The sequence below is a fragment of the Phyllopteryx taeniolatus genome, unplaced genomic scaffold (assembly GCF_024500385.1).
Source record: "Phyllopteryx taeniolatus isolate TA_2022b unplaced genomic scaffold, UOR_Ptae_1.2 contig_25, whole genome shotgun sequence".
NCBI lineage: Eukaryota > Metazoa > Chordata > Actinopteri > Syngnathiformes > Syngnathidae > Phyllopteryx > Phyllopteryx taeniolatus.
This window is the reverse complement of record NW_026903173.1, coordinates 183513-210771: the sequence shown is the minus strand read 5'-3', so window position 1 is coordinate 210771 and position 27259 is coordinate 183513. Positions and strand designations below refer to the sequence as shown.

At 41.2% G+C, this 27259-nt stretch overlaps 2 protein-coding genes across 3 annotated transcripts in view; both read right to left on the bottom strand.

The window, feature by feature from the left end:
* The window catches only part of noxa1 (NADPH oxidase activator 1), a 69947-nt gene extending 66427 nt beyond the window's left edge, over positions 1-3520 (bottom strand). The window contains exon 1 of the mRNA XM_061765114.1: positions 3454-3520. The gene's annotated coding sequence lies outside the window, so the exon portion shown is untranslated. The remainder of the gene's footprint in view (positions 1-3453) is intronic.
* Positions 3521-4512: 992 nt separating this feature from the next.
* Positions 4513-25670, bottom strand: dpp7 (dipeptidyl-peptidase 7). Of its 2 annotated transcripts, none has more exons than XM_061765115.1 (13): positions 25513-25670; positions 24390-24513; positions 24175-24314; positions 23475-23638; positions 22646-22781; positions 22214-22295; positions 21950-22116; positions 21275-21335; positions 18667-18785; positions 11465-11621; positions 7606-7670; positions 7466-7536; positions 4513-7382 (listed from the first exon to the last, which is right to left on the bottom strand). In XM_061765115.1, exons 1-13 carry the CDS (start codon positions 25588-25590, stop codon positions 7271-7273), a joined length of 1476 nt encoding a protein of 491 aa, XP_061621099.1. In that variant the 5' UTR covers positions 25591-25670; the 3' UTR covers positions 4513-7270. The 2 variants fall into 2 exon arrangements, 1 of the variants encoding a protein (XP_061621099.1); XR_009787071.1 differs by lacking the exon at positions 4513-7382 and adding an exon at positions 8528-9488.
* Positions 25671-27259: the final 1589 nt, after the last annotated feature.

The following is a 27259-nucleotide window of genomic DNA, read 5'->3' as shown; positions in this document are numbered from 1 at the left end:
GTACAATCACACTAGAAACCAGCTGACAAAAGAAATTAACATCGCAAAGAGAAATTATGCGGGAAAGATGGAAAAACAGTTTACTGCTAATGACTCTGTCTGTATGGCGGGGATTACAATTGCAACCAACTACAAGCAACCATCCCCCCAAGCGGAGAACAATAAAGGACTGGCTGATGAGTTGAACACCTTCTACTGCAGAGTTGAAAAGCACACTTTCAGATTATTGCTCTATTAGTCATTTCAAACTGCTCTAAATTGCCAGAGGACTCTGCAACATTTGCACAATTGTAAAAAAAATAAATAATTATAAGCATAACCACGTTACCGGCAACCTTTCATTGCTCAGTGACTCTCCGTAGTGTGTTTTTATGTCTCAAAAGTATTTTTTTGTCAAAATGTATGTCTGTTGTCATACTAGAGCGGCTCCAACTTCCCGAGAGAAATTATTTGCATGTTTTTGACATAATTGGTTCAAGACCCCGACCGGACCATCCGTCAACATAACCCGGACTCACAGCTGTGGTGTCCTTGAGCAAGACACTGATACCCTGAACTGCTCCCTGGGCGCTTCAGCTGCCCCCTGCTCCAGTGTGTTCCACTAACAAGTGTGTGTGTGTTCACTGACTTTGGGCAAGAGGCAGGGTATGCTATTGACTGGTCGCCAGCCAATCACAGGGCACAGACTGATATCATTCAATATTAACACAAGTGAAGGCCAATTGAGAGTACTATTTTATAACACATGTTGTACTTAGTAGTGGTACATTCGCTTGATTTGGTACGGGCAGCGTGGGTTCAGTTCCCAATCAGTGACGGTGTGAATGTGAGTGCGAATAGTTGTCCGTGTCTATATGTGCCCTGCGACTGACCGGCGACCAGTTCAGAGTGTAGTCCGCCTTTCGCCCAAAGTCAGCTGGGGTAGGCGCCAGTGCCCCACTACCCTCACCAGGATAAGTGGTGTTGAGAATGAATGGATGGCTGGATGGATGTTGTACTTGTTTTTACATCAAAGAAGCATAAATATTATTAAGCATGCAAAGTAAAAAAAAAATAAAACAACCAATTTCAAAATGTGACAGTGACACCTCAATGGACCTGAAGTTATTAAGGCACCAGGTCGCCCCCAAGGACCACATGAGTAGCCCGCAGGCCTGTTCTAAAAAAATAGCTCACCACTGAGGGGGCATTGTAATTTCCTGAATGCAAACACTAGAGACTTGTAGAAAAAAAGTGTTGCAGCTTGAGATTTATTTGCTTCCTACCCTTTAAAATCCATCCATCCATCAATTTTCTGTACCGCTTCATCCTCAAGGGTCGGGGCGTACTTGAGCCTATCCCTGCTATTTTCGGGTGAGAGGCTGTGTACACCCCGAACTGGTCGCCAGCCAATCGCAAGGCACCTGTAAACAAACAACCTTTCGCAGACACATTCACACCTACGGGCAATTTAGAGTCTTCAATCAACCTACCACACATGTTTTTGGGATGTTGGGGGAAAGCAGAGTGCCCGGAGAAAACCCACACGAGGCACAGGGAGAACAGGCAAACTCCACACAAGCGAGGTCGGGATTTGAACCTCGGTCCTCAGTACTGTGAGGCAGATGTGCTAACCAGTCGCCCTTCCGTTCCGCCCCCTTTTTAAATCATTGTTGATAATTATTGTGAGAAATCATGATCATGATAACTTCATGGTACCTTCACATGGTACACAATATAATTATTAAAAATAAATATAATTAAGGCTAATTTGAGCAAATTGAGCGGCATGGTGGCCGACTGGACAGCTGCATCACTGCAGACGCTGCACCGATCCGCCTGTCGTTCTCCCGTTCCATTCTTCCCTCACTCATGAATAAGACCCCAAGATACTTGAATTTCTCCACTTGGGGCAGGATCTCATCCCCGACCTCGAGAGGGCACTCGAACCTTTTCCGACAGAGGACCATGGTCTCAGATTTGGAGGTGCTGATTTTCATCCCAGCCCCTTCGCACTCCGCTGCAAACCGCTCCAGTGAGAGTTGGAGATCACGGCTTGATGAAGCCAACAGAACCACATCTGCAAAAAGCAGAGAGATGCAATACTGGGGCCACTAAACCGGACCCCCTCTACGCCTTCGCTGCGCCTAGAAATTCTGTCCATAAAAGTTAGGAACAGAGTCGGTGACAAAGGGCAGCCTTGGGGGAGTCCCACCCTCACTGGAACTGAGTCCGACTTACCGCCAGCAATGCAGACCAAACTCTGACACTGGTCATACAGAGACTGAACAGTCCGTATCAGGGGGTTTGGTACCCCATACGCCAAAGAGTCAGCGGTGATAGGCTCCAGCACGCCGGCGGCCCTAGTACGGATAAGCTGTACGGTAAATGAATGAATGAATGATTATTGAATCCGACAGCACGGTGGCACTGGTCGACTGGTTAGCACATCTTCCTTACAGGTCTGAGGACCGGGGTTCAAATCTGGCCTCCCCTATGTGGATTTTGCATGTTGTCCCCGTGCCTGCATGGGTTTTCTCCGGGTACTCCAGTTTCCTCCCACATCCCAAAAACATGCATGGTAGGTTAATTGACAAGTCTAAATTGCCCGTAGGTGTGAATGTGAGTGCGAATCGTTGTTTGCTTATATGTGCCATGTGACTGGCTGGCGACCAGTTCATGGTGTAGCTCTCAGATTCAAAAAGATTGGTGATCCCTGCTGTACAACATAAAAATTACACAGAACAAAGGAATTAAATCAACCACTAATGCTTGATGGAAACTGTCGGATGAAAAAATGGTATCGGCATATGATATCAGTATGGCACTGATTGAGGAGTATCTGTAACATTTGCACAACCATTGTCCCAGATTATCGCACTACTCGTCACATTAAACCGCATACACTCCTTGAAGTCTCAGTGCCCTTTGCACAATGGTCATTGCACCGGACTATTGCGATATTAGCCATTCGAACTGAGGACTCTGCATCTTTTTGCACAATTGTTGTTTGTTTTTGTTTTTTGTCAATGTCTTTATGTCTCCAAAGTGTTCTGTAAATTGACTGTCTGTTGTACTAGAGCGGCTCCAACTACCGGAGACAAATTCCTTGTGTGTTTTGGACATACTTGGCAAATAAAGATGATTCTGATTCTGAAACATAAACAACAAAATAAAGTCTCAGCAATGGAAACCGTAACTATAGATGGGTTGTAGTAGATATACATATATATTAATACGTCATAGGCACAATCATCAGAGATTCACACACTGTCTTTGTTTGTGTTTGTTAAAGTTACATAACTTAAATTTGGGAAAAAACTGATGCAGCACTCTCTTATTCTCCAGAAAAAACAATAGTCCATGTGACACTCTGTGCATAATTAACATGTTCTCTCTATAGTTGACAGACTGGACACATTAATCAAAGATGGGTTAATATATTAATTCCACAAATAAAGACTTTCTTTTTACCTTCTGGTGTGAAGAGTTGACTTCTGAATTAAACCTTCTTGTTGCCTTGTGTTGTCCTTTGCTGTAAAACAGGGAAGTGAGACTCACTGAAACAGGTTTACACCGCTGAGTCTCCACCCTGCTGGATAGAAGGAAGTGATTTCACCACATTCTCAAAGAGCACCTGGACAGAAAAGGCTCTGGAATTCACCGGTCCACATGACTCCTGCCAAAGAGACTTATATTGTACACAAGTAGCACAAGAGAGTTAAACCTGTTCCTCCTGAACATCCGCATACTGTTGTGCTGTTACCTTAACTTTTGCAATATTTTCAGAACTTAAGATTTTTTTTTTTTTTATTTAATATACATAATCGTGCTAAAGCTACAAGTCAACCAATTTGTGGAGGGGTAGGGAATGCAGTAAGGAAGAAGCAATACTCAACAATGTCAATGTAAGAATGGAAAACTTTGGTTTTGTCATAATTGTAGTAATTAAAACTACACGACTAATCAAAAATGTAAATGTTGAATATGGTTTCACAAATGAAAATCAACCCAGATAATGGTGGGCTTCGGATAAAGCTGTGTGGACATCCGCATTGTCTGTTCCCTCGAAAATAAACACGCACACCTTTGCTGCCAAGGTAAGCAGTGTATGTGGGGCGTTTATAGACCCCCTGAGGTCCCCAGGCCAGAAGGACCATGGGGGGGTCCCCCACTAAAACAAAAACCTGGATGATGGATAAGAAATATTGTTTATTAAATAACTGACATAAAATAAATGATTTAACTACCAACACCGAAAGCTTCTATTCTTGCCCCAAACACTCAACATTTTAAAGTACAACTACTGATACTTGTCCAAAAAAAAACAACCACAAGCACTCCCTTACTTAAGTAAAAGCACACACTTGTAAATGTACTTAAGGAAAAAAGTAAAGTAAATAGACATTTTTCAATGCAAATAATAAAATAAATACAGTGTAGAGATTTTTGTATCTCTCTAGATGATTGGCATGCATTCTTTGGGGGCAACAATGGACAAAACAAACAAAAATAAAAACAGGTAGGCTTAAATGAAAAGACAAGCATTTATTTGTACTATTAAAATAATAATAAATACTTGATTCGACAGAGATAGAGACTAGTATCCTCCTCTCAATCGACTACAAATTACCCTGGACTTGCTTTGCCAAGAGATCACCAAACGCAGAAACAGCTTATGGAATATATCACAATTTAAAACAGACCTCCTCCTATTACAAGAAACGCACCTTATTGCCTCATTGACTCTAATTTCACACAAGCTATCTCGGTCTCCTATAACAGTAGACAAATATAATACCAGTTGATAAGAGACTACTTTGTACAACAAATAGTACAGGAGCAGTTCCAGAAGGCCGATACATAATTATACAGGCTACAATAATTAAACTTTACACAACTGTCAATGTATACGCTCCTAATAAAGATAATCCAGCCTTTTTTTCACACTTGTCATCCAATTCTACAATTATCAGGGGAGGCGACTTTAACCTTACGCTAAATCAAATCTCAAAATTAGTAATCAGCCACAATGTGCCAATATATTAGAGCAGTATATGGACGACTTTAGACTTGTTGACATATGGCGGCTGAAGAACCGTACAGAGAGAATACAAATTTTTCTCGTCGGTTCAACGCTCTTTCTCAAGAATCGATTTTGTTTTCTCTCAAACAATTCGGCAGCTCAAAGAATTTCCTCCAAAATACATCCAATCATCAACAGTGACCACGCACCAATTTCTCTCGATCTAAAAATTTTGTTAAATCTGGTAGCCCGCCAATATGGCGCTTCAACACATCCTTATTGAAGGACCCGGACTTTGATTCTTTTGTGAGGAAAGAATGGGACAAGTTTTTGAAATTCAACGACTCCCCAACCATATCCCAATCTCTGTTGTGGGAAACCGAGAAAGCTGTAATGAGAGGTCGAATCAAATCATACTCTTCAGACAAGAAAAAAGAACAAAAATTAGAAAATGAAATTGAGGAAAAAAATTAAACCTCTCACAGAAGAATATGCAATTATTTTGACATACGCTTAGAAACAAACTTCAAAAGGCAAAACATCAATTACACATCAAAAAGAACAGATTTTCTACAACAGTTGATACACTAACTTTGAGTACAATAATAAATGTCTTGCGAACCAACTTCAGTGCAAGACATTAATTACAGCAATTCAAGATTCAAACGGCAGCTGTACACAATCACCGCTAGAAATAAAGAAAATATTTTAAAATTTTCATAGCAGCTTATGCGCATTTTTGAACAACTCAGATCACAAAGAAATTGAAACTCTTATTAAAGACCTAAACACTCCTCAATGAAATACAGAAATTAAAGACAGAATTGATGGTCCTTTAACCATCACAGAATTACATAATGCATTAAAAAATATGCAATCGGAACGAACGCCTGGCCCGGACGGAATCTTCGTTGAATTCATTATACATTTCTGTTCATTTTTCAGAACAGTCAAGGAGATGAACGATAAAGGTCAAATAAGTAGCCACATAAACACAGCTTCAATGAAATTACTAGTAAAGTCAGGCAAAGACCCCACTCTCCTGGCTAATTATTGGTCCTTATCACTGATTAATGTAGATATCAAGATTATCTCGAAAGCCCTCACAGCGAGACTTGAAAAGGTACTCCCGTCGATAATCGACTATGGCCAGGCAGGCTTCATCAAAAGTTAGAAGTTCCACAAATAATGTCAGACGTCTATTAAATTTAATAAGCATGTCATAGCGTAAAAACCTAAATGCAATCATCATGTCACTTGACACAGTGAAAGCTTTCGATAAAGTTAACTGGGCTTTCCTGTTTGCAGTACTTTGCAAATTTGGCTTTGGAGATTCATTTATACATTGGATAGCAACATTATACAACAGTCACCACGAATAGGATCACATCACAAAGTTTTACTCGACAAAGAGGAAGCAGACAAGGACGTGTACGTGCACCAATGCTATTTGCAATATTCATCGAACCTCTAGTTTTTATTTAGCTGAAATAACCTTTTAGGAATTCAAATATGTTGGTATCGCTGATATTTAACCTTTTAATCACAAAAGAAATTGAGATGTTTTTTTTCTAAAGGCTTTAATGAATAGAATTAGAAAGAAAATAAGCAGCAAATAGACATAAAATGAATGATAAAATTTACAAAAACTAACTGTTTGATAAAATGTCTCACTCAAAAATGGGAAATGAACACTTCGTTCCCAGTGGTTGAGAAATAAAGTCAAAAGTACCTCCAAAGATTTTAATCCAAAAGAAAACATCCATCCCTCCATTTTCTGTACCGTTTATCCAATTGGCTTAAATCCCAAACTCCATTTGATGGAAAAGGAAAACAGTCCAAACTGTTAAAAATTCACTGCTTGAAATTCAATTTTGATGGAATATTGCGATTCATCAGATCGGCAATTCGGTGAGACATAACACAAATTCAAGTTAATTTAAGTAACCAGCATCAGCTAAAGAATATATGCATACTTAAAATACAACAGGAAGTTTTAACATCTAGGGTTTAGTTCCCCTTTAATTCACTTTACAGTTGTGTAATACTGTAATAAAAAATAAAAAAAACAACCAAAAAAAAAAAAAAAAAAAAAAAGAAATACACCACCTTACTGTACTATCAGTGGCTTTTACAGGGGAATTCTTTTTGTCCATTTGAAATCAGAGGTAACGCCCGCCACATACATGACACCGTAATGCAGCATGTAAACAGATACTGAAAATCTCAGTCAGAAATGTGTACTAAAAAGCAAAACTAACACTATCAGGTCAATTGTTGTATTTGTTTCCTCTCCAACTCCACCCACTGTGTGATGAGGTCTGCCTCAGTCTTCCTGGCTTCAATTACTGATGCCGGATCAGCATCATTCGACCCTCTGTATATGATGATTCATAAATGTGATGTTAACATTTTTTTTAAGCATGATTTTGAAGTTGAGAAGGCAGCAGCACGCTGTACCTTAAATCGAGATGATGGGCTCCGCCAGCAATGTTGATAGCTATCAATGATGAACTCAAAGACTTCCGCACCTGAAAGAAAACATGACTGAAGCTTTGCCTGTAAAATACACCTAAGTTTCTCATTTTTTAAGCACTTACTCCTCCATTTGCCCATGGGTCCAGATCACCATTGGAGAAAATGATGTTGCTAGCTCTGGAAAGGGCTGCACAAAAGTAGAGACGAGATCACAAATAGAGTCCATCCATGGTTTGTGTGTGAAAACTATAGTTCAATTTTAATCTGTCTTCTCAATAAATATACAGTAATCCGTCATTTACCACAAGGGTTACATTCCTGAAACCCCGCCCCCGCAAAAGATGAAATTCATCAAGTAGCGACAATTTAATTTATTGTAGTATTTATATAAATTTAAAAAAATTATATGCGCAATTTAATGTCATTAAAAACATGCAGGTATTCCATTTCTCCACTCAAGATCACCAACCACACACGAGCGACACGAGCACATGCATTTAAAAGGTGCGGGTGTGCTCTGCTTGAGGGACATGAACATCAACCCTTGCGGACGTGGTAAATTTCATGGCTAAACCAGTAGGCACTGTGCATCACACTGACGGTCGCAGCGATGTAGGAAGGGCAAAGCATCACGGGAAGTCGGGCCGACAGATTCTGCTGCTTCACAGAATTCTTTGCAGTGGTCGTTTTAACTACAGCTCTGTAGTGGTACAAAAATCAAGCTAAATGTTGCTCTTTACTTGCATTTGTTCATGTCTATATTTTGAGTGTTTGCATTAGCTACAGTGGGTACGGAAAGTATTATAGTAAAGTACCCCCTTCCAATTGTTCACTCTTTTTTTTTTATATTGCAGCCATTTGCTAAAATCATTTAAGTTAATTTGTTCCTCATTAATGCACACACAGCGCCCCATATTGACAGAAAAAACTGAATTGTTGAAATTTTTGCAGATTTATTAAAAAAGAAAAACTGAAATATCACACAGCCATAAGTATTCAGACCCTTTGCTCAGTATTTAGTAGAAGCACCCAAGTTTTTCACACCTGGATTTGTGGATCCTCTGCCATTCGTCCTTGCAGATCCTCTCCAGTTCTGTCAGGTTGGATGGTGAACGTTGGTGGCCAGCCATTTTATCTCCAGAGATGCTCAATTGGGTTTAAGTCAGGACTCTGGCTGGGCCATTCAAGAACAGTCATGGAGTTGTTCTGAAGCCACTGCTTCGTTATTTTAGTTGAATGCTTAGCGTCATTGTCTTGTTGGAAGGTGAACCTTTGGCCCAGTCTGAGGTTCTGAGCACTCTGGAGAAGGTTTTCATCCAGGATATCCCTGTACTTGGGCGCATTCATCATTTCTTCAATTGCAACCAGTCTCCCTGTCCCTGCAGCTGAAAAACACCCCCACAGCATGATGCTGCCACCACCATGCTTCACTGTTGGGACTGTATTGGACAGGTGATGAGCAGTACCTGGTTTTCTCCACACGTACCGCTTAGAATTAAGGCCAAAAGGTTCTATCTTGGTCTCATCAGACCAGAGAATCTTATTTCTCACCATCTTGGAGACTTCAGGTGTTTTTTTTAAGCAAACTCCATGCGGGCTTTCATGTGTCTTGCACTGAGGAGAGGCTTCCGTCAGGGTACTCTGCCATAAAGCCTTGACTGGTGGAGGGTACTCTGCCATAAAGCCTTGACTGGTGGAGGGCTGCAGTGATGGTTGACTTTCTAGAACTTTCTAGAACCGACTGCATCTCTGGAGCTCCGCCACAATGATCCTTTGAGTTCTTCTTTACCTCTCTCACCAAGGCTCTTCTCCCCCGATTGCTCAGTTTGGCCGGACGGCCAGCTCTACGAAGGGTTCTGGTCGTCCCAAGTGTCTTCCATTTAAGGATTATGGAGGCCACTGTGCTCTAAGGAACCTTAACTACAGCAGAATTGTTGTAACCTTGGCCAGATCTGTGCCTTGCCACAACACTGTAAGGCCTTATATAGACAGGTATGTGGCTTTCCTAATCAAGTCCAAACAGAATAATCAAACACACAGACATGCAAACACCAAAGGCATGAAAAATGTCAAACAAAATAAAAAATAATAAAACATTGTAAGTGGGGTCTGGGGGGGGGGAATCCCCCTGGCCCTTGCAGAGAATTTTTTTTTTATTATAACAAATTAAGCAATCTGGAAGACTGAAGAATACAATAAGGCAATAATAAACACATTTTCTTCACGCAGAAAAACATTTGTGCTCGAGTACATGTTGATGTACAAATTTATGATTAAAATTAAATTTGCCACATTTATTTTATTTTTTGTTTTGGCCTCCAAAGTGAGCCAGGCCCATCTCCACCTGCACCTGATGCCTGCTTCAAGCTGTGCCACATGAATAGCATCCTCCTCTTTAAGCACTCTCATTCTGGAAAAGAACTGACTAAAATCAGTCTGTTTCATCTCATTTTTCACTATTACCAACTTCAAAGGCTTATCCCAAATGCATCCTCCAGGAAAATAAGTACAATATTTTTCTGTTTTTATTGGCCATTTCTAAATTTGAAGTTAGTTCATTCTGTGTTATGACATAATCCCTAACATCGCTCCGTCACTTAATACATTTAACATTAACATCCGTATACTACAACCACAATTCCAATGAAATTGGGACGTTGTGTTGAACAAATAAAAACAGAATACAATGATTTGCAAATCATGTTCAACCTATATTTAATTGAATACACTACAAAGACAAGATATTTAATATTCAAACTGATAAACCTTATTGTTTTTAGCAAATAATCGTTAACCTAGAATTTTATGGCTGCAACACGTTCCAAAAAAGCTGGTACAGGGTCATGTTTACCACGGTGTTACATCACCTTTTCTTTTAACAACATTCAATAAACGTTTGGGAACTGAGGACACTAATTGTTGAAGCTTTGTAGGTGGAATTCTTTCCCATTCTTGCTCGATGTACAGCTTCAGCTGTTCAAGAGTCCGCGGTCTCTTTTGTCGTATTTTACGCTTCATAATGCGCCGCACATTTTCAATGGTAGACAGGTCTGGACTGCAGGCAGGCCAGTCTAGTACTCGCACTCGTTTACTACCAAACCACGCTGCTGTAATACATGCAGAATGTGGTTTGGCATTGTCTTGCTGAAATAAGAAGGGGCGTCCATGAAAAAGACATTGCTAGGATGGCAGCATCTTTCACCAAAACCTGTATGTACCTTTCAGCATTAATGGTGCCTTCACAGATGTGTAAGTTACCCATGCCATTGGCACTAACCGGGGCCCAATACCATCACAGATGCTGACTTCTGAACTTTGAAGTCCGGATGCTTCTTTTCCTCTTCGGCCCGGAGGACACAATGTCCACAATTTCCAAAAATAATTTTAAATGTGGACTCGTCGAACCACAGAACACTTTTCCACTTTGCATCAGTCCATCTTAGATGGACTTATTTCCTGCAACTGACCGTGGCTAGTGTGTTAACATTGACATTTCGGTGATGTTCACTGAATCACTAAGCAACTTGGTGACTTACCAAATGAATTGGCTGAAGTTGCTAAGAAAGGTTTTATTTTCTGTAAAAAGAGCCCAGTTGTCCTTATGTGAGTTCTTGCAGCCACATTAGAAACTGTCAATAATGTTAACTGTACCAGAGATGTGCAAGTAACTGCACTACACTGATCAATACAAAAAATGTAAAATCTGCGATGCGCTGACTCCACAATAAGTGAACTGCAATATAGTGAGATTACTGTCTACTGTATATAGACATACTGTATGACAGTGAATCCTAATTGTTTTTAGAGCACTTCACTTTTTCCACATTTTGTTATATTACAGGCCTTATTGCAAAATGGAATACATTTTTCTTCCTCAAAGCCTACACAACGGCTTATAATTTAAACATGAACAAATTTTATTTCTTCAAATTTACCAAGTTAGGCATGAATACTAAATAACGTGTATTTTTGAGCACTCACCATCACCCCAGAACTGAATTTTGAGCCAATCTGGTCGCGGGATCACACCCCAGCGTTTGGAGCAGTACCGCAGACGTTCTCTCTCAGTGAAGGTCATTGCTGGAAACATGTCTGTGATGTTGTTGCTCTCGTAGCAGAGATTTATTTCTGTGCATGCCTGCAACATAAATTAACGTAGAAAACTATAATTTTAGAAGTCACATACAGAACAATATCTCATCTAATATGTAAACCAGCCATTAGTTGCCACAAGTCAGTGTATTTCTAGTGCCGGTCCCAAACCCTGTTAAATGGCGAGGGTTGCATCAGGAAGGGCATTCCACATAAACAATAGTACAAACCAGATATGCAAATCACAAACTTGGACTTCCATTTTGGATCGGTCCAGCAGGGCCCGGTTTAACAATCGCGACCAACAGTGCTGTTGACCTACTAGGTGCTAGAGGAAATTGGGCTACTGTTGGTCAAAGACGAAGAGGCAGGAGTGTTGGACAAAGTTGGAATGGTAAATGTAGGCACAATGACAGGCAAAGGTAGAGAGCCAGCTGATATGATGCAGAGAAGATGGGTTGACATTTCATGTATGCAGGAGACCAGATGGAAGGGCAGCAAGGCAAGACGCATCGTAGAAGGGTCAAAACTTTTTATGGTCTGAAAAAGGAAGAGGAATGTCATAGGGGTGACTTGTTGAAGGGACAGTCTGCAAAGAATGTCATCAAGGTGAAACAAGAATGGTTTAGTGATACATTTTGTCAGTGGTTATGTCCCACAAATAGGATAAGAGTTGAAGAAGTTCTGGAGTGAGTTGGATGAGGTAAAAGAGTAGTACTAGAAGGGAAAGAGTGTAGATTGGAGCAGACCTCAATGGGCCTGTTTGTGAAGGGAGGAGAGGGGGAGGTGGGGGTGATCTATGGGTTTGGTGTGAAGGAAACAAATTTGGTGTGAAGGAAACAAATTTGGAAGGACAGATGGTGATGGATTCATACACAACTGTCCCAGGTCCTTAAGCATTTGGGCGGCCTCTTGCTGTCTGGGTGGAGCATGTGTTTACCATGTCTGCCTTCTAGTCATGGGTTCTGGGATCTAATCTTGGATCTGATCCTCCTGTGTGGAGTGGGCATGTTGTCCCTGCACTTGCATTGGTTTTCTGCTGGTGTTGCGGTTTCTTCCCACACTGAAAACGTTCATGTTGACATTGAAGACAAAATTGCCCATACAGTGCCCAACATACAGAAATCGAGTACATACCAACACACACAGTTTCAGGCCCAAGCTAATGTGGCACCCAAGGCGAGATTTTTTATGGGGCCCCCCCCGCATCAATGATCTGCATAAGCTTACAATAAAAAAAAAAAATGGTAATAGTTTTTAATATTGCCTTTAATTTATTTATAACGTGATAACGTGATAAGTTCTCTGGGGTCACATCAATAAATTCACCCCTACCCCAACAGACAACGAGCAGTGTACCAATCAGCCAGAGGAGGGAGTATTTGCTATTATTATTTGTAATAATATTAATTGGGTATTTCTTTACATTTGAATCTATGTTTTATGTTTTCAATGTTAAGTTAGTTGTGAAGTTATTGTGTGTTTTTATTTGGACATACTTGGCAAATAAAGATGATTCCGATTGCAAATACTGTATGTACAACTTCCCCACTTAAAAGAGATTGACAGTGATGGAGGATTTCATCTGGACTTTACTCAATGACCAAGCAACATATTCCTTTTGTCTCATTTTATTTTTGCATCCAGTAGTTTGACAGTTTATCAAGAAATTTAATTCCGGGTGCCCCTATCCGCCCTCCTTTCCAACAAAGGCCCTGGGTCCCTCGGTGTGGAACATGTCCAATCCACCGGCCTGCTCTCGGGTGGACCCCTGGGCCCAATGCTGCCCCTCGATTGATTGGGTGGGGTCCTCAGCCTCCGCGGTGCAGGCACAGCATTTACATGACACTTCTGTCAGTCTTTGTGCATGCGAAACGGTGTCAATTCACTTGCATGTGTCCACAGGAACACACCCCTGGGACTCTTTCGCTGGGTGTGGGGCCACTCACTTATTGCGAAAAATCACACATGAATATGCAAATTGCTTGGGTATCCCCTCACTCACACTCGTCCTATAGACGTTTGTAATTTACATAGTCAACCCCACCACACTTCAGTTGTACAGCCGGGTTCACGACCCTTGTCCTGCATGCTTCTTCTCCTGTTCAATCTTGTCCTGTCCTTCCCTCACAGGGTGTAGCACTACAGACCCATGCAACACTCATATCTAATGTTTCATTGTTGTAGATATGTAATGATTTACTTTTCTCATCCTGTTTACAATTAGTGCTTTGTCTTTCGTCTTTGTTTCTCTCTCCCCTCTAGAAACTTTGTTCTGTTCGACTGATCGATTCTGATTCAATTATATCAATAATAATACGAAGAAACCACAGCGGCAGCTTAAAAACTCCAACGTGACACAGTAAAACTGTTCCGGCATAAGAGAGATACAGATCCTGCCGAACAAAAAATACATTTTTATTCCGAACATTTGTCTCGACTCTCAAGCAATGAGGTGCTTTTAGTGCATTGGCAGCTGCATTTTAATTATAGTAAGGATTTTGAGAAATATCTACAAAAATAAACATATTCATTCATTCATACATTTTCCATATCGCTTATCCTCACAGTTATTGTGAATACATCTAAGTAGTAATAGAGAAACAACACACAAATGTGTAATTTCTATAACATCAAGTACCAGCCTTTGATTTCCCGTAATTTCTCGTGCATAAAGTTGACCTCAAAATTCTGGAAAACCCTTCTACCAATGTATAACGCATTTTTTACAATGCATGATTTTGAGTCTACCCATATGATCAAAACATTAAGTATCATCTGTATTTTGAGTTAATTGAAGTTTTCTCAATGAATTATTCTGAAATTAAGCACTTTGTTTGAACACCTACTTTATTTACTTGCTCTTATTTTGAAATTCACAGCGCTACTTTTATTTAGTAAATGAGAAAACACACAGTTGTGCTCATATGTTTGATTACCCAGGCAGAAATGGTAAGACGGGTACAATTCTATAAGGAAAACATGAAGGGCCAGGCTGACCAATTCATTTAACAATTTAATGGGATTCAAATTAAACTGTCAAGCATTTCAGTAAAGCATTATCATTGAACCAAACAAAGAAATGAATGATGGTTTGTTCTTCAGTCATATTAATTATAAAAAAAAAACAAAAAAAATAATAAAAAAAAACATTTCACAAATTCTACCAGGGTATGTAAACTTATGAACATAACTATACATATATGCAGTCATATGTACTCCTGTCATATTGGAATGAAAGTGTAGGTTACACCTTTTTCGCAACCACTCGGTGGCGGTGGCATATTAGAATGAAAGTGTACACCTCTCTCATAACCTATAGGTGGCGGTGGCATACTGGAATGAAAGAGTACCACTTTTTAATAACCTCTAGATGGCGGCATACATTTAAAAAAATGTGAACGTTGACAACGTACACTATTGACTTTTGACAATTGTTTGGGGGAAAAAATGTGCATTATACACGATAAATTACAGTATTCATTTTTCAAATTTCTCTACAATAAATGACGCTGTCACTGTCTTAACTGTGTAGTCTAACTGTACACAATTCGTGTATTTGCATGTTCTTATTGCCCTTTAATATTGGAACCAACTTTATGCGTTTATTGTTGCTGTTGGGGGGTTGTGAGAGCGATGAGTTGTGCTTAACGCTGTTAATTCCGAGGGGCTTCGAATGGATCGCTCTGCACGGTCTGGGGAAAACGGGGTAGGTGGGGTAGGGGGAAGGAGGGAGAGGGAGAGAGAGAGAGAGAGAGAGAGAGAGAGAGAGAGAGCAAGAAAGAGAGAATGCCTCAAGGTAAGATGAATTCAAAGTGCTGTACATAATTCACCTTGCTCCCCTTTGTTTATATTCATTTCACTCATTTCATTGCAATATAATTATATTGACGGTGAATTCCGCCATCCCCCAATTATTATTATTTTTTTATTTTCACCCAATTTTTGGCGCCCTCTTGAGGCTGCAGTACCCTTAGCATTTGCTAACCCACAATACAATACCAAATTTGGTGTTTCACGATTGCACTATGTTAGACTACTGCCATAAAAATCTTTCCATATCTCAGTCAGACAGTGGCAACACTAGACGACATTTATTCCGATAGCACCAAAGCCCATCTTTTACGATCACTGGGCTTTATCTTGTCAAATAAAACACTGTTGGAGAGGCGGAACCAGAAAATGTGTCACCGGTCAACGCGAACAGATACACCCATTACCATGGTGACGATAACAACAATGGCTCGCACCAATGTATTGTATTGTGTTGTACAAAGAACAAAGAGGAAAAGCGTGACGTCGTCACCGGTGCTAAGGAGTGGGCTGTCCATTCAAGAAGCGCTTCAGGTACATACTTTTAATACGTCTCGCAAGCAAGCAAGCAACATAATATTATGTAGGCACATGTCGAAACATCCTCTTAAGCTTCGGTAACCATTGGTTCGTGTCTGTGAATAAATGATGACAGCGACCAAGTATGTTGACAACTGCAAGCACGGGAGGCAAAGTGCCGGTCACAATATGAAATCCTATTGGCCAACGTCGAGGTGTGCTGTCGGAGAGTTGTCGTTGATATGTCACACTACACGGAAGATATCCTAAAAATCAAACATGCTAGAATTTTCATTTTGGCGTCGTAGGGCTATCGTTGGCTGTGAATTAAAATCCTGTAGTCTGATCTAGGCATTACACAATCAGTATTTTCTATGGCATAATATACTGCAAAGTATTCCCCAAAATACAGACCATCAACTGCAAAAGAGATTTGTCAATGTGCATAAATACTTTTTCTGACAAATTCATTTCATGTTGCAAACATGAGTATAAACCACAAATTTTTCTTGTATTCACTGAAAAATGGTACATGGGCTTCCTGTAGTGGAATGCGAAAAGTATAGTTTAACTTTTTTTTTTTTTTTTAAATAACCTGTCTTGTTCAGCTGCATGGTCTTGCAGAAAGGTGGATCTGTATTCCTTTTTGCTGGAACAGTTTTGCTGTGCAACAGGGGAGTTTGAAATACTTCCTTGTTTATTTTAAAATGTTTAATGATTCTGATGATTATTGAAAATGCAGCCGGACAGACAAGAGTTTTAGGGGGGGGCAGACAGAGTGGACAGGGGGAGTAGGAGTGAAAACCACAGCAGAACAATAGTGAGACAGTCTTGATATTTGAACATAAGTAACATTACAACAGTTATTTGTAGATTGGGGGTGGGGACACTCAGTGAAGACATGCAATAACTAACCAAGAGAACCAGATAAGAGAGGACAGAGAAGGAGACGACAGGATGTGGGAAAATGAGCAAAGCAGTGTTACTGTGAAGTGGCGCGGTGGGATTCTTTTTTAGTGTCTAAACACCTGAAAGAAGCTGTGAGTTGATATGTTAGTATAACCTGTGTTGTTATTAGTGATCCTAGCACAAGTAATTAAAGTCTATAGTTTCTGTCAATCTTTTGAGTGAATGAACAATATATCACGTGCATGTTAGTCAATTGGTGTACGGAGTTGTTGTGCCGGTGCACCGAGGGAGGGTGAGCCACCACACACAGGGGGGGGGCCCCCGCCCGAGTCAGCGAGCCAGTCCACCAGGGGACCCAACCGAGGGGATGCCACCGACCACCCAGGGAGGTCCCAAGCCCGACCGAAGCGCCCTGACCAGTCCCAATGGGGAGGGGCAAGGGCACCGGACCAACCCCCACAACCCCCAGCGAGCCCACCGCCATCATCGCCCCCGCCACCCCGGACAGCATGGGGGGTGCCAGACACCAACAGGGCCCAGCGCAGGAGCCAACCATCACTCAAAAAAAAAAACAGTCAGAGGTAAGCGCCCCTCATGAGTAGGGCTGGGCATCGAGAATCGACCGCAACCGGGACTGACGCACCGGCCACCCCGGAACGGACCAAACCCAAAAATCCTGACGCTCACAGCCCGCCCAAGCGGCGAGAACCAATGAAAAAGCGACGAGAACCAACGAAAAACCCTCGTGAACCAACGAAGAAGAGCGCACAAGAAGACGCGCCCATGCCCAACGGCAGCGGAGGCAAACAAAACCACGCCCCAACCTTGCCAAAATTAAGGACCACTCGCCCGAGCACAACACCCAGAACAAAACCATCCCGCGCAAAGGAGGCCCCCACAATGCGCAGCGCCCAACGCGTCCCGAGCCCCAGCGAAGCAAACTCCCAGCTAACCAGGCGAGCGAAACCACAGAACATGTCCATGCCAACAGCCTACAGAGCAAACGGCCGGCCGCACCCCGGCACCGACCGTCCCCAGCGCCCACTCCAGTCCCCAAACCAACGCAAGCGCTGACGACAGAAAGAGGAAAAACTCAACACAGAGCCAAAACCCCACACCACAATGAACCGGGACAAAGCCCACACAAATGACGTACCACAGCACGCCAAATTCCAACCCCGCGCCCCAACGATGAAAATCAGGAAAGGAGGCAGTGCCCCACAGCACCCGGCTCCATCCAAATACAAATAAATATAAAATAAATAAATACATTAAAAATAAGTAACATTTTTAAAAAAATAATAAAATCACCGCCCCCTGTGTGAAGCCACCCACTGCACCAAAATGCCGAGCCCCGGCGCGCACCCCCCAAAACAAAAGGCCACAAGCCCAAAACAGGAAGCCAAGCCAAAACCCGCACATACAAACCACCCAACGCAATGAAACAGCCCCAAATAACCACCTCAACAACGCTAACCCAACCCCCAGCTGAAACACCAACCAATGAGTGCCCAGTCAACCGGGCCACCCCACACACACCGCGCCCCAGCCCACAGGTCCGACACCGAAACTGGCCATAAAGAACCCCGAGCCAAATGCCCACCGCAGTCCAAGCCGCGGGCCGCCAAGAAGATAGACGGCCATAACCCGGACACTCCCCATCCAAACCACGCAATCCTCCCCAACCCAGCCCCCCGCAAGAAACTGAACCGCAGTTTAACTTTTTAAATACGTTCAATACATTTCCATTTATTTGTTTTCAATTTGGCGGCACGGTGGATGACTGGATGATGGAAAATTGGGTCTCTGTAATCCAAATCAAAATATTGCATAGCGATTGATTGGAATACCTGGTAGTCCCAGGCCAGGCTGTCAAAGCCGAGTCCACAGCCAGTGGGATCAGCACACTCCACGTACAAACTGTACAGATCGAAACAGGTCAGCAACCCAGTTGAGTTGTACACAATCGCTGTAGAGTAAAACATAGAGAGGTCTGAATAAAAGCAGTTTAAGCATTTTTAACACAAACCATACACTGTACCACCACTGTAATTCACTTTCACATTTGCAACTATTTTCAAACTCTACTTTGATTAGGAATGAAATGACGACTGTCTGAATATTTTTTTTTTTTTAATGCAGTAAAAACATTTGTAGGGTTTGAGAGTCCACCTGAGACACAGGTCCATAGAGCACTGTGAGTCCCTGCATAGACATGTCATGGAAAAATTGAGTCCCAGCCCTGGAACATTTGAGTCCCTGCAATTTATCGTCAAATAATGCAGATACAGTAATCCTCCGCTACATTGTGGTTCTTCTTCCCGCTCCTGCTATATTACGGTTGTTACGCTTTAATCTTTTAAACTGTTTGTACAATATTTTTGTGTTATCCATTGCTCTTGTGCTAATTATTGCAATAGTTGTCTCCTCCTCACCCCCCCGGGGCCCCGCAGAGAATGTTTGCTTAATTTGTTAAAATAAAAATCTGGAAGACTCTGAAGTGTACAATAAGGCATATATATATTTACAAATTTAAAAAAAATCTCTTCACGCAGACAAACTTACTTACACCGCTCAAGTACATGTTGATGTACAAATTTAAGATTAAAATTACATTTGCCTCATTTCTTTGCTTTTTTGTTCTGGCCTCCAACTTGAGCCAGGCCCATCTCCACCTGCACCTGATGCCCGCTTCAAGCTGTGCCACATGAATAGCATCCTCCTCTTTTAGCACTCTCATTCTGGAAAAGAATTGACTAAAATCATTGTCTGTTTCACTTAATTTTCTCACTATTACCAACTTCAAAGGTTCCCCCTATTCTCCAGGAAAATATTAAGTACAATATTTTTCTGTTTTTATTGTCCATTTCAGAATTTGAAGTTTGTTCATTCTGTGTTGTGACATAATCCCTAATATTGCTCCGACACTTAATACATTTAACATTCGTAAACTAATTAGATAATTGTAGGCGCGTTTCCTAATTAAAACAAGATGTACTAGCGGATCAACTCTTGTCTCCGATGTTACGTGTGCTAAGCGGTTCCGCTGGGACCACAACCAGGGCCACGACCCGCAGCACCTCAATGCAAAAAACCAGTGCAACAAATACGACACTGGCTGATCTGATGAGCAAAAATGTTGCTTCAACGTAAGAGTAGCAATAGAGGATGTCCGCTCCAGAGGTGGGTAGAGTAGCCAAATGGTGTACTTAAGTAAGAGTACTGTTACTTGACAATAATGTGACTCAAGGAAAAAGTCGTCCTCCCCAAAAATTACTTAAGACTAAAAGGTACACAGTAAAATAATTACTGAAGTACTGAGTAAATAATGAGTAACTTCTGATTTTTTTTTAACCACAGCATGAACATCAATACAAATAAAAAAAATTACAAAATAAAATGTGAATGTGCAAATTCTGATGTTGCTGTGTGTGCGCGTGTATGCACAGTCAAAACTACAACAAAACATCTGCAATTCACTGCACACTGTTTTCTAAAGTTACAAGTGAGCTGAAACATCCACGTTTGGGCATACAGTGCCAGACAAATACTACAATACATGAAAGCTGGTGTTTGTGTCCGTCTAAATGTAAACAAGAGTACCGTGCCGTTGCCTTAATGGTAACAACAACATTCCTTCAGCGCGACGGTCACCTGGACTGGCTTACCTAGTGTCAATACCTATGCCCAGGAAGCCCAATAGAAGACGTTGTGTGAGGTTATGTGACTTTCTTGTGTCGTTTGATTGGTGAACTAGACTTTAACGTCACGAGCGCTTAAATTGGATTGGCGCAAACAGCGCCCAATGCGGAAGTCGAAGTTGTCGTCTCGCGCAGGAAATAAACAAGAATTGATAAATAAAAGTATCGAGCGACAAAAAAAAACTAGAGTTTGATACTCCCATGATTCCTGCGACGTCACGGACAGGAAATGTTAATCGAGTAACGCTTTCCGTCTTTATCATTAAAAGTGCTAAAGAACACGCACACATGCGCATCCATATAAAGTCTGCCGTGCGTAAATCCAACGCGTTATTTCCTAGCATCGGTACAATCGATTTATTACCTTTTAAAATGATTTAAATCAATATATTTTGGTCCGGAAGACTAACGAGCCAAAGACAGATGAATCCAATTGGATCGTAGAAATATAAATCGATACATCGATATAATGAATGAACCGTTAGACCCCTAGTAATTTCGTTACTTTGTAACATGTTACTTGTAACAGTCTAAACCCAATTGCTAGCATACTAGTTATTCCCACCATTTGTCTTATTTGGCGACAGTGGCTAAGCCCGTAAGGACTTGACATTCCCACAGGGTCAACAGACAGAAATCAATATGGAGAGTGTAAATACTTGTTAGAATAGATGCTAATTTGCTTCCTGACCACATCCGTATTTATGGTGAAATATATATAAGGATAATCAGACAGATGTATTGGTCATCACCGTACCTGCAGTATCCCTCAGGTTAGCGAGCAGATCAGCTCCACGGAGCATGGTTTCACAACCAACCTGACAAAAAATTGAAAATATATTTTTACTTGAGGTACCTCGTACATCATTACATCAGTAGATCAGTCAGTGCCAATACAGTGGAATTAAAAGGCTATACATCCCTGTTCCCACCGGGAGGAGACCCCGGGGACGACCCAGGACACGCTGAAGAGACTAAGTCTTTCGGCTGGCCTGGAAACGCCTCGGGATCCCACCGGAAGAGCTGGATGAAGTGGCTCGGGAGAGGGAAGTCTGGGCGTCCCTGCTAAAGCGACTGCCCCCGTGACCCGACCTCTGATAAGCGGTATAAAATGGATGGATGTGTGCATCCTCTTATAACTGGGGATGTGGTTGTGTTCGGAATTAATCACATTCAAACTTGTCTTAATTCACTGCCATTGACGGCTGTTGAATTCAAATATCGATGTTAACGTGGAGGACTGGCAGTGAATGACTTAAATGGAGTCAGCACACAACTGTCTCCATTGAAAGTGCTTCTGATTAACCCCAAAGTTCAGACGTTCTAGTAGGCTTTTCTTGACATGGTGGAGAAACATTGTAGCCAATTTTGTTCAATAAATAAATCAATTATCACAACCCTAACACCATGTATAACAATCTCAAAGCCGTACCTTCACAGGATTGGCAGGCAAGTTGCCCATGAAATGAGTGCTGTAAGGATAATCTAACATGGCCATCAGCGTAAATGCGTTCCTCAGCAAGCCATTTAGGTGGTGGATGTCCTGAGCAGATGATGGACGCTTACACAGGGAGAATGCGGACTGAATTTTACTGTAATCTAATAAAGTTAACAAGAGAAAAAATATAGAATTTTGCATTTAAAGCCTAAAACACCAATTATTAGAGTGAGCCAGGGAACAAATCACACAATTTACCTTGCAATTCACATAATTCCTTCAGCTGATGAAAAGCTCCTTCTACAGCACATCTGCATTCTGGAGAAATGTTCTCAAAATCCTGTTGAACAAAAATAAACAAAAGTAATGTTAACAAAATACTGGGAGTTGCTTGTAATATTAATAGTCTGCAAACAGTACATAGCCCTGAACTGGTCACCAGCCAATCGCAGGGCACATAGAAACAAACGACTATTAATTTAGAGTTTTCAATTAACCTACCATGCATGTTTTGGGGATGTGAGAAGAAACCGGAGTGCCCGGAGAAAAGCCACGGGGAGAACATGCAAACTCCACACAGGCGGGGGCGGGGATTGAACCCCGGTCCTCAGAACTGTGAGGCAGACGCTCTAACCAGTCGTCCACCGTGCCGCCACACACAAAACAAAAGAGCGTATTTATCCAACTTACAGCAGTGACATCTCTAAAAAACTGCGTAGGCTCGCCCAGCCCAGCAGTTGACAGTATGGGAGCACTAGCAGCAAGAGCTCCAGCCACAAGGTTTGGATACTTTATTCTCATATAGACAGACAGCATTCCACCATAACTGGAGAAAATGATGAGACAGATGCATGTTAGATTCAACTTTGAGGCTTCTACAAAGGTTCGAAAATAGTTGGGTAGAAAACGGAATGTCAAAAACAAAAATTATTAATATTTGTTTTGTGCCGCAGTAAATGAAGAAAAACACTGCCCTTACCCTGCCGATTCCTGACAGTGTTACAAATGTGCCACCAATTGTCAACTATTCAGGAGTCGAACAGCAGGGCAAATTCTGATTGGCTGTTTACTATGCAATCGCATTGTACGATCTTATTATATACAACGTCCCGGAGGCCACTAGCAGTTGATAGAAGTTTCAGCCAATCGGAATTTGCCCTGCAGTGCGATTCCTGATTGTAATTGTGGCACAAATGTAACACCATACTTGCGGTGCTCTTTTTAACTACAGGTTGTCAAAAATTTGCATTTGTTCCATTTTGTTGGCCCAACCAGTTCCATACTGTCATGAGTGTCTGCCTACATTAGCTGTAATGTATGTCGGGCTAGGTTGGTATTTTTGACTTTATCTGAATGATTATTTTTATTTGAATTTGAACGAAACTCTCACTGTGTCATTGCGACCATGTTAAAATCATATAGCCACCAATGCTAACTGAACCAAAGGTATAAGATCACCAAAAAAATCTGTGATGCACTGAATCTGCAATAAGGGAACCGCGATATAGGCTAATCTTACCTTCCACCAAAAACAACGACAGGACTATCCGTGGCTGCCATCTGACGTTTCAACACGCTGATCATGACGGCATAATCTGCAAGTGCCTGTTCCACTGTCAACAGGCCAATCTCAGGGATGTTGAAGGAGTCATTTCCAAAGGGGAGAGACTTGCCATAGTACCTCTGTGAGAAGGAGAACAAGCACTTGAACACTTTCAAGTTTGATGAAATGACGAGTGATAATGTGTCAAGGCACTGGAGCACAGCAGAATTGTGTGTCATTGTAGAGGTCCGGGGTAAACAATTGTCAGAGCAGAAAATGAGTTCTTATGAGGGCGTGCCTAATCTCCAATTAAGGCTGTGAAGTGACCATTTTTTTTGAGGCGCTGATACATGTTAAACAGCCATTATTTTCAGCAAAACTATTGTATATTTGTTAACTGTAGGATAGGCTATACAATGCTCTTGATCAAAACCTAGTAAAGGTCAACACAATGAGTTCATGGTTTTGATACCTCTGACTCATTGAGAGCGCTGAAGCAGTTTCTGTCATAGATTTATTATATTCAGTGATTTAAGCCATATGGGTTAGTTTAATCCCCTCCAAAGTTGGTCAAATCTTACATATGCTTGTCACGTGGATATATAGATGTGGGTGAATGCATTTACTATTTTTTAGCTTTCGTCACACAAAGAAATAATAATGTACCACTTCTTACATGTTCAGCAAATATGACCAAGGCTTCCTGCAGAGCAGCCAGTTCCATAAGAAATCCAGAGTTAAGGGCAAATTGCCAAATGTCCCCCTCATTGCCGGTGTAGAAAAAAATTGGACCATATCCAATCTTCCAGTATTTATCTACAGAGGGAAGCATGACAGAAATCAAGATCAAATCCTTCTGAGTTGTTTGTAACGTCATTGGTCAAAATTCACCAGTGATCAGGTATCGCTGAAGGTATGTCCCATTCCCCATGGAATTCAAGTTGAAGTGGTCGAGGGTCTGGGTGAAATACTTCTCTTTGAAAGAGGGCTGAGTCTGGAATCCATGTTTTCCTGTCTAATAAAACAACAGTACATTTCTTCACTTGAATGCACTAAATTCTACAATTGAGTTTTATTTCTTTATTTTACATTTACTAGCGAAATTATTTTTTCATTTAAATGACTTTTTAGCCTCATGGTCTGGCCTTGGTTGTACAGCCATTCCACAATGATACTCTATAAACTGGGTATATTTGTGGTGGGAGAAATTATTGATTCTGAATCGCTAAATGTTTCAATGATCCATTATTAATAATGCAATGCTTGCAAAACAGAAAAAAAAAACGAAAAAAAGCAGAAGTGCAGCAGTGTATGTGTGTAAGTTTATGTAAATATTATATTTCCAATTAGTGTTAATTGACTACTTCATTGCTTGATTTTTATAGCTTTTGAGAAGTTTATTTAATTTCTACTTTAATTGTACTCTGTCTGTAGTGTGAACTAGTCTATAATTTCAACTGTATGGTTTGAAAATCAGTTAAAAAAATAAATAAATAATAAATAAATTATCTACTGCATGATAAATGTTATTCATTTGACCAGTTAGAAGTTAATTTAAATCCCATTTTGTTCCTGAAAACCACCCCGAAGCCACCTAACTGCTGGGATCAGAATAATGCTGATTTTGGGGTATCAAAACCTAGCCCAATCCTACTAAAAACCTGTGAACAACACAAAGTGGGGGTTTAATCTCGATTAAAACCAGTATTGTATGACATAATCTAATCAGAGTTCAGAGTCCGTTTTTGGTTTTGAATGACCAATCCATTAGACCAAATCCGACGCAGATTAGCTTCGAACAACTGTGGCTTGGTTTCACATGAGATTCGGTTTTGAGTGTAAAGCGGCAAGCGACAAAACAAATAATTTTTAATAATTTATTTTTTTTTCCACATCCAATATGGCGGCAAGTGTCCAACTTTTGTAAGCACAGACGGTCACGTATAAAAAAAAAAAAAAAAAAGCGTGACACCTGTACGAAAGCTGAAATAAAACCGAATGTTGAACTCATTACCTTGCCATGGTTGTACGACAGCACTTGTAGAAGCTCCGCAGATATTGTCAACATGAGTGCGAGTAAAACTGACGCCATGTTACGGAAAGACTCGCTCCTCAGGCGGGAGGGAGAAACGCTTGGCAGACGTGATTACGTCAATCCCTTGCGACGGCAATAGTCAATTGCGTTGCTGCTCGAATTCTTGCTTTTATGTTTCTGCCGGTCGTTGTCTCGTTTTGCTTCACATATGATGTGCAGGTACATCTCAATAAATTCTAATATTGTAGAAAGGTCCATTTACTTTAGTACTCATACATTAGATTCATTAAACTCTTGGGAAAGTACTTTTCAGAAGGCCAATTCCTGCCTAATTTCTACATTAAAAGTCTTTTTTTTATTTTTATACATAATATTCTAGTTTCAAGAACTGGTGAATTTTGGGGTTTCGTTTTCTGGAAGCTCCAATCCTCAAAATTATACATCTTCGTGAACTATTTCACTCAAGAGTGTGTGGAGTGAATCTCAGTTTCACTTTTTGAATTGCGCTACCTAACTAACTAAATTAAGTTTTTGACACGATTCTAATTTATAGAGATGCACCTGTATCACGCCCATTCTGGACAAGATACTGTAGGTCGTAGCTTCAAATATTGAATAATGAAGCAAGCTCTTATTTTACAAAACATTTTGGAGTTTGTTTTTATTTTTCTCTTTTTTGTTTGTTTTTATGCTTCAGCCCTGTAATAAAACTTGAATGTCAGGATCAGAATCATCTTTATTTGCCAAGTATGTCAAAAATACAGAAGGAATTTGTCTCCGGTAGTCTACAACAACAGACAGTCAATTGACAGAGAACACTTTTGTGACAAAAACATATATGTGGTAATGCCGGTACAATTATTTTTTTGACAATTTTGCAAAATGATGCTGAGTCCTCTAGCAATTAGAGCAGTTTGAAATGACTAATAGAACAATAATCTGGTGCAGAAACTTCAAGAAATGTATGTAGGTTATAGTGACTAGTAGTGCGGTAATCTGGGACAATGTCAATTGTGCAAATGGCGCAGATACTTTTCAAGCACAATTGGCCAGTATTGGTCAACAACAGATATGCAAGAAGTGCAGGGTGGCGAGACTACTACAGTGAGTGCACGAGTAATGTATAACTGGCCTGACAGAGATGTGACTACAATCTCAAGACAAAATTGGCAGCATGTTTCAATGGAATTAATTGTTTAAGAAGTTAATGGGAAGAGGGAAGAAGCTGTTGGAATGTCTGCTTGTTTTAGTTTGCATTGTTCGGTAGTGCCTAACAATGCAATAGTGACAAGGATGTGGAGGGTCCAAGAGGATTTTGCATGCTGTTGTCTTAGTTCTGGCAGTGTGCAAATCCTCAAGGGTGGGTAGGGGGGTAACGAAAATCCTTTCAACCCTCCCTCACCTGCTGTGTCCTGCCGGTCAGGAAGTTGTAAATCCACTGGCAGATGGCAGGCGAGACGCTGAGCTGGAGAAGCTTGGAGGAGAGGAGTTCGGGGATGATGGTGTTGAACGCAGAGCTTAAGTCCACAAACAGGATCCTTGGTCCCCGCGCCGTTGAGGTGTCCTAGGATGAAGTGCAGTCCCATGTTGACTGCGTCATCCGCAAACCTGTTTGCTCGGAAGACAAACTGCAGGGGGTCCAGCAGGGGACATGTGACGCTCTTGCGGCTGTCCAGCACGAGGCGTTCAAAGGACTTCATGACCACAGATGTCAGGGCGACAGGCC

What these genes read in the sequence shown, in the direction of transcription:
- dpp7 (XM_061765115.1), bottom strand. Translation starts at nt 25,590, where the DNA reads ATGGCGTCAGTTTTACTCGCACTCATGTTGACAATATCTGCGGAGCTT. An exon ending in GGAATTATGTGAATTGCAAG is followed by an intron (nt 22,117 to 22,213) that starts GTAAATTGTGTG and finishes TAACTTTATTAG; the next exon opens with ATTACAGTAAAATTCAGTCC. An exon ending in TAACCTGAGGGATACTGCAG is followed by an intron (nt 18,786 to 21,274) that starts GTACGGTGATGA and finishes TTTACTCTACAG; the next exon opens with CGATTGTGTACAACTCAACT.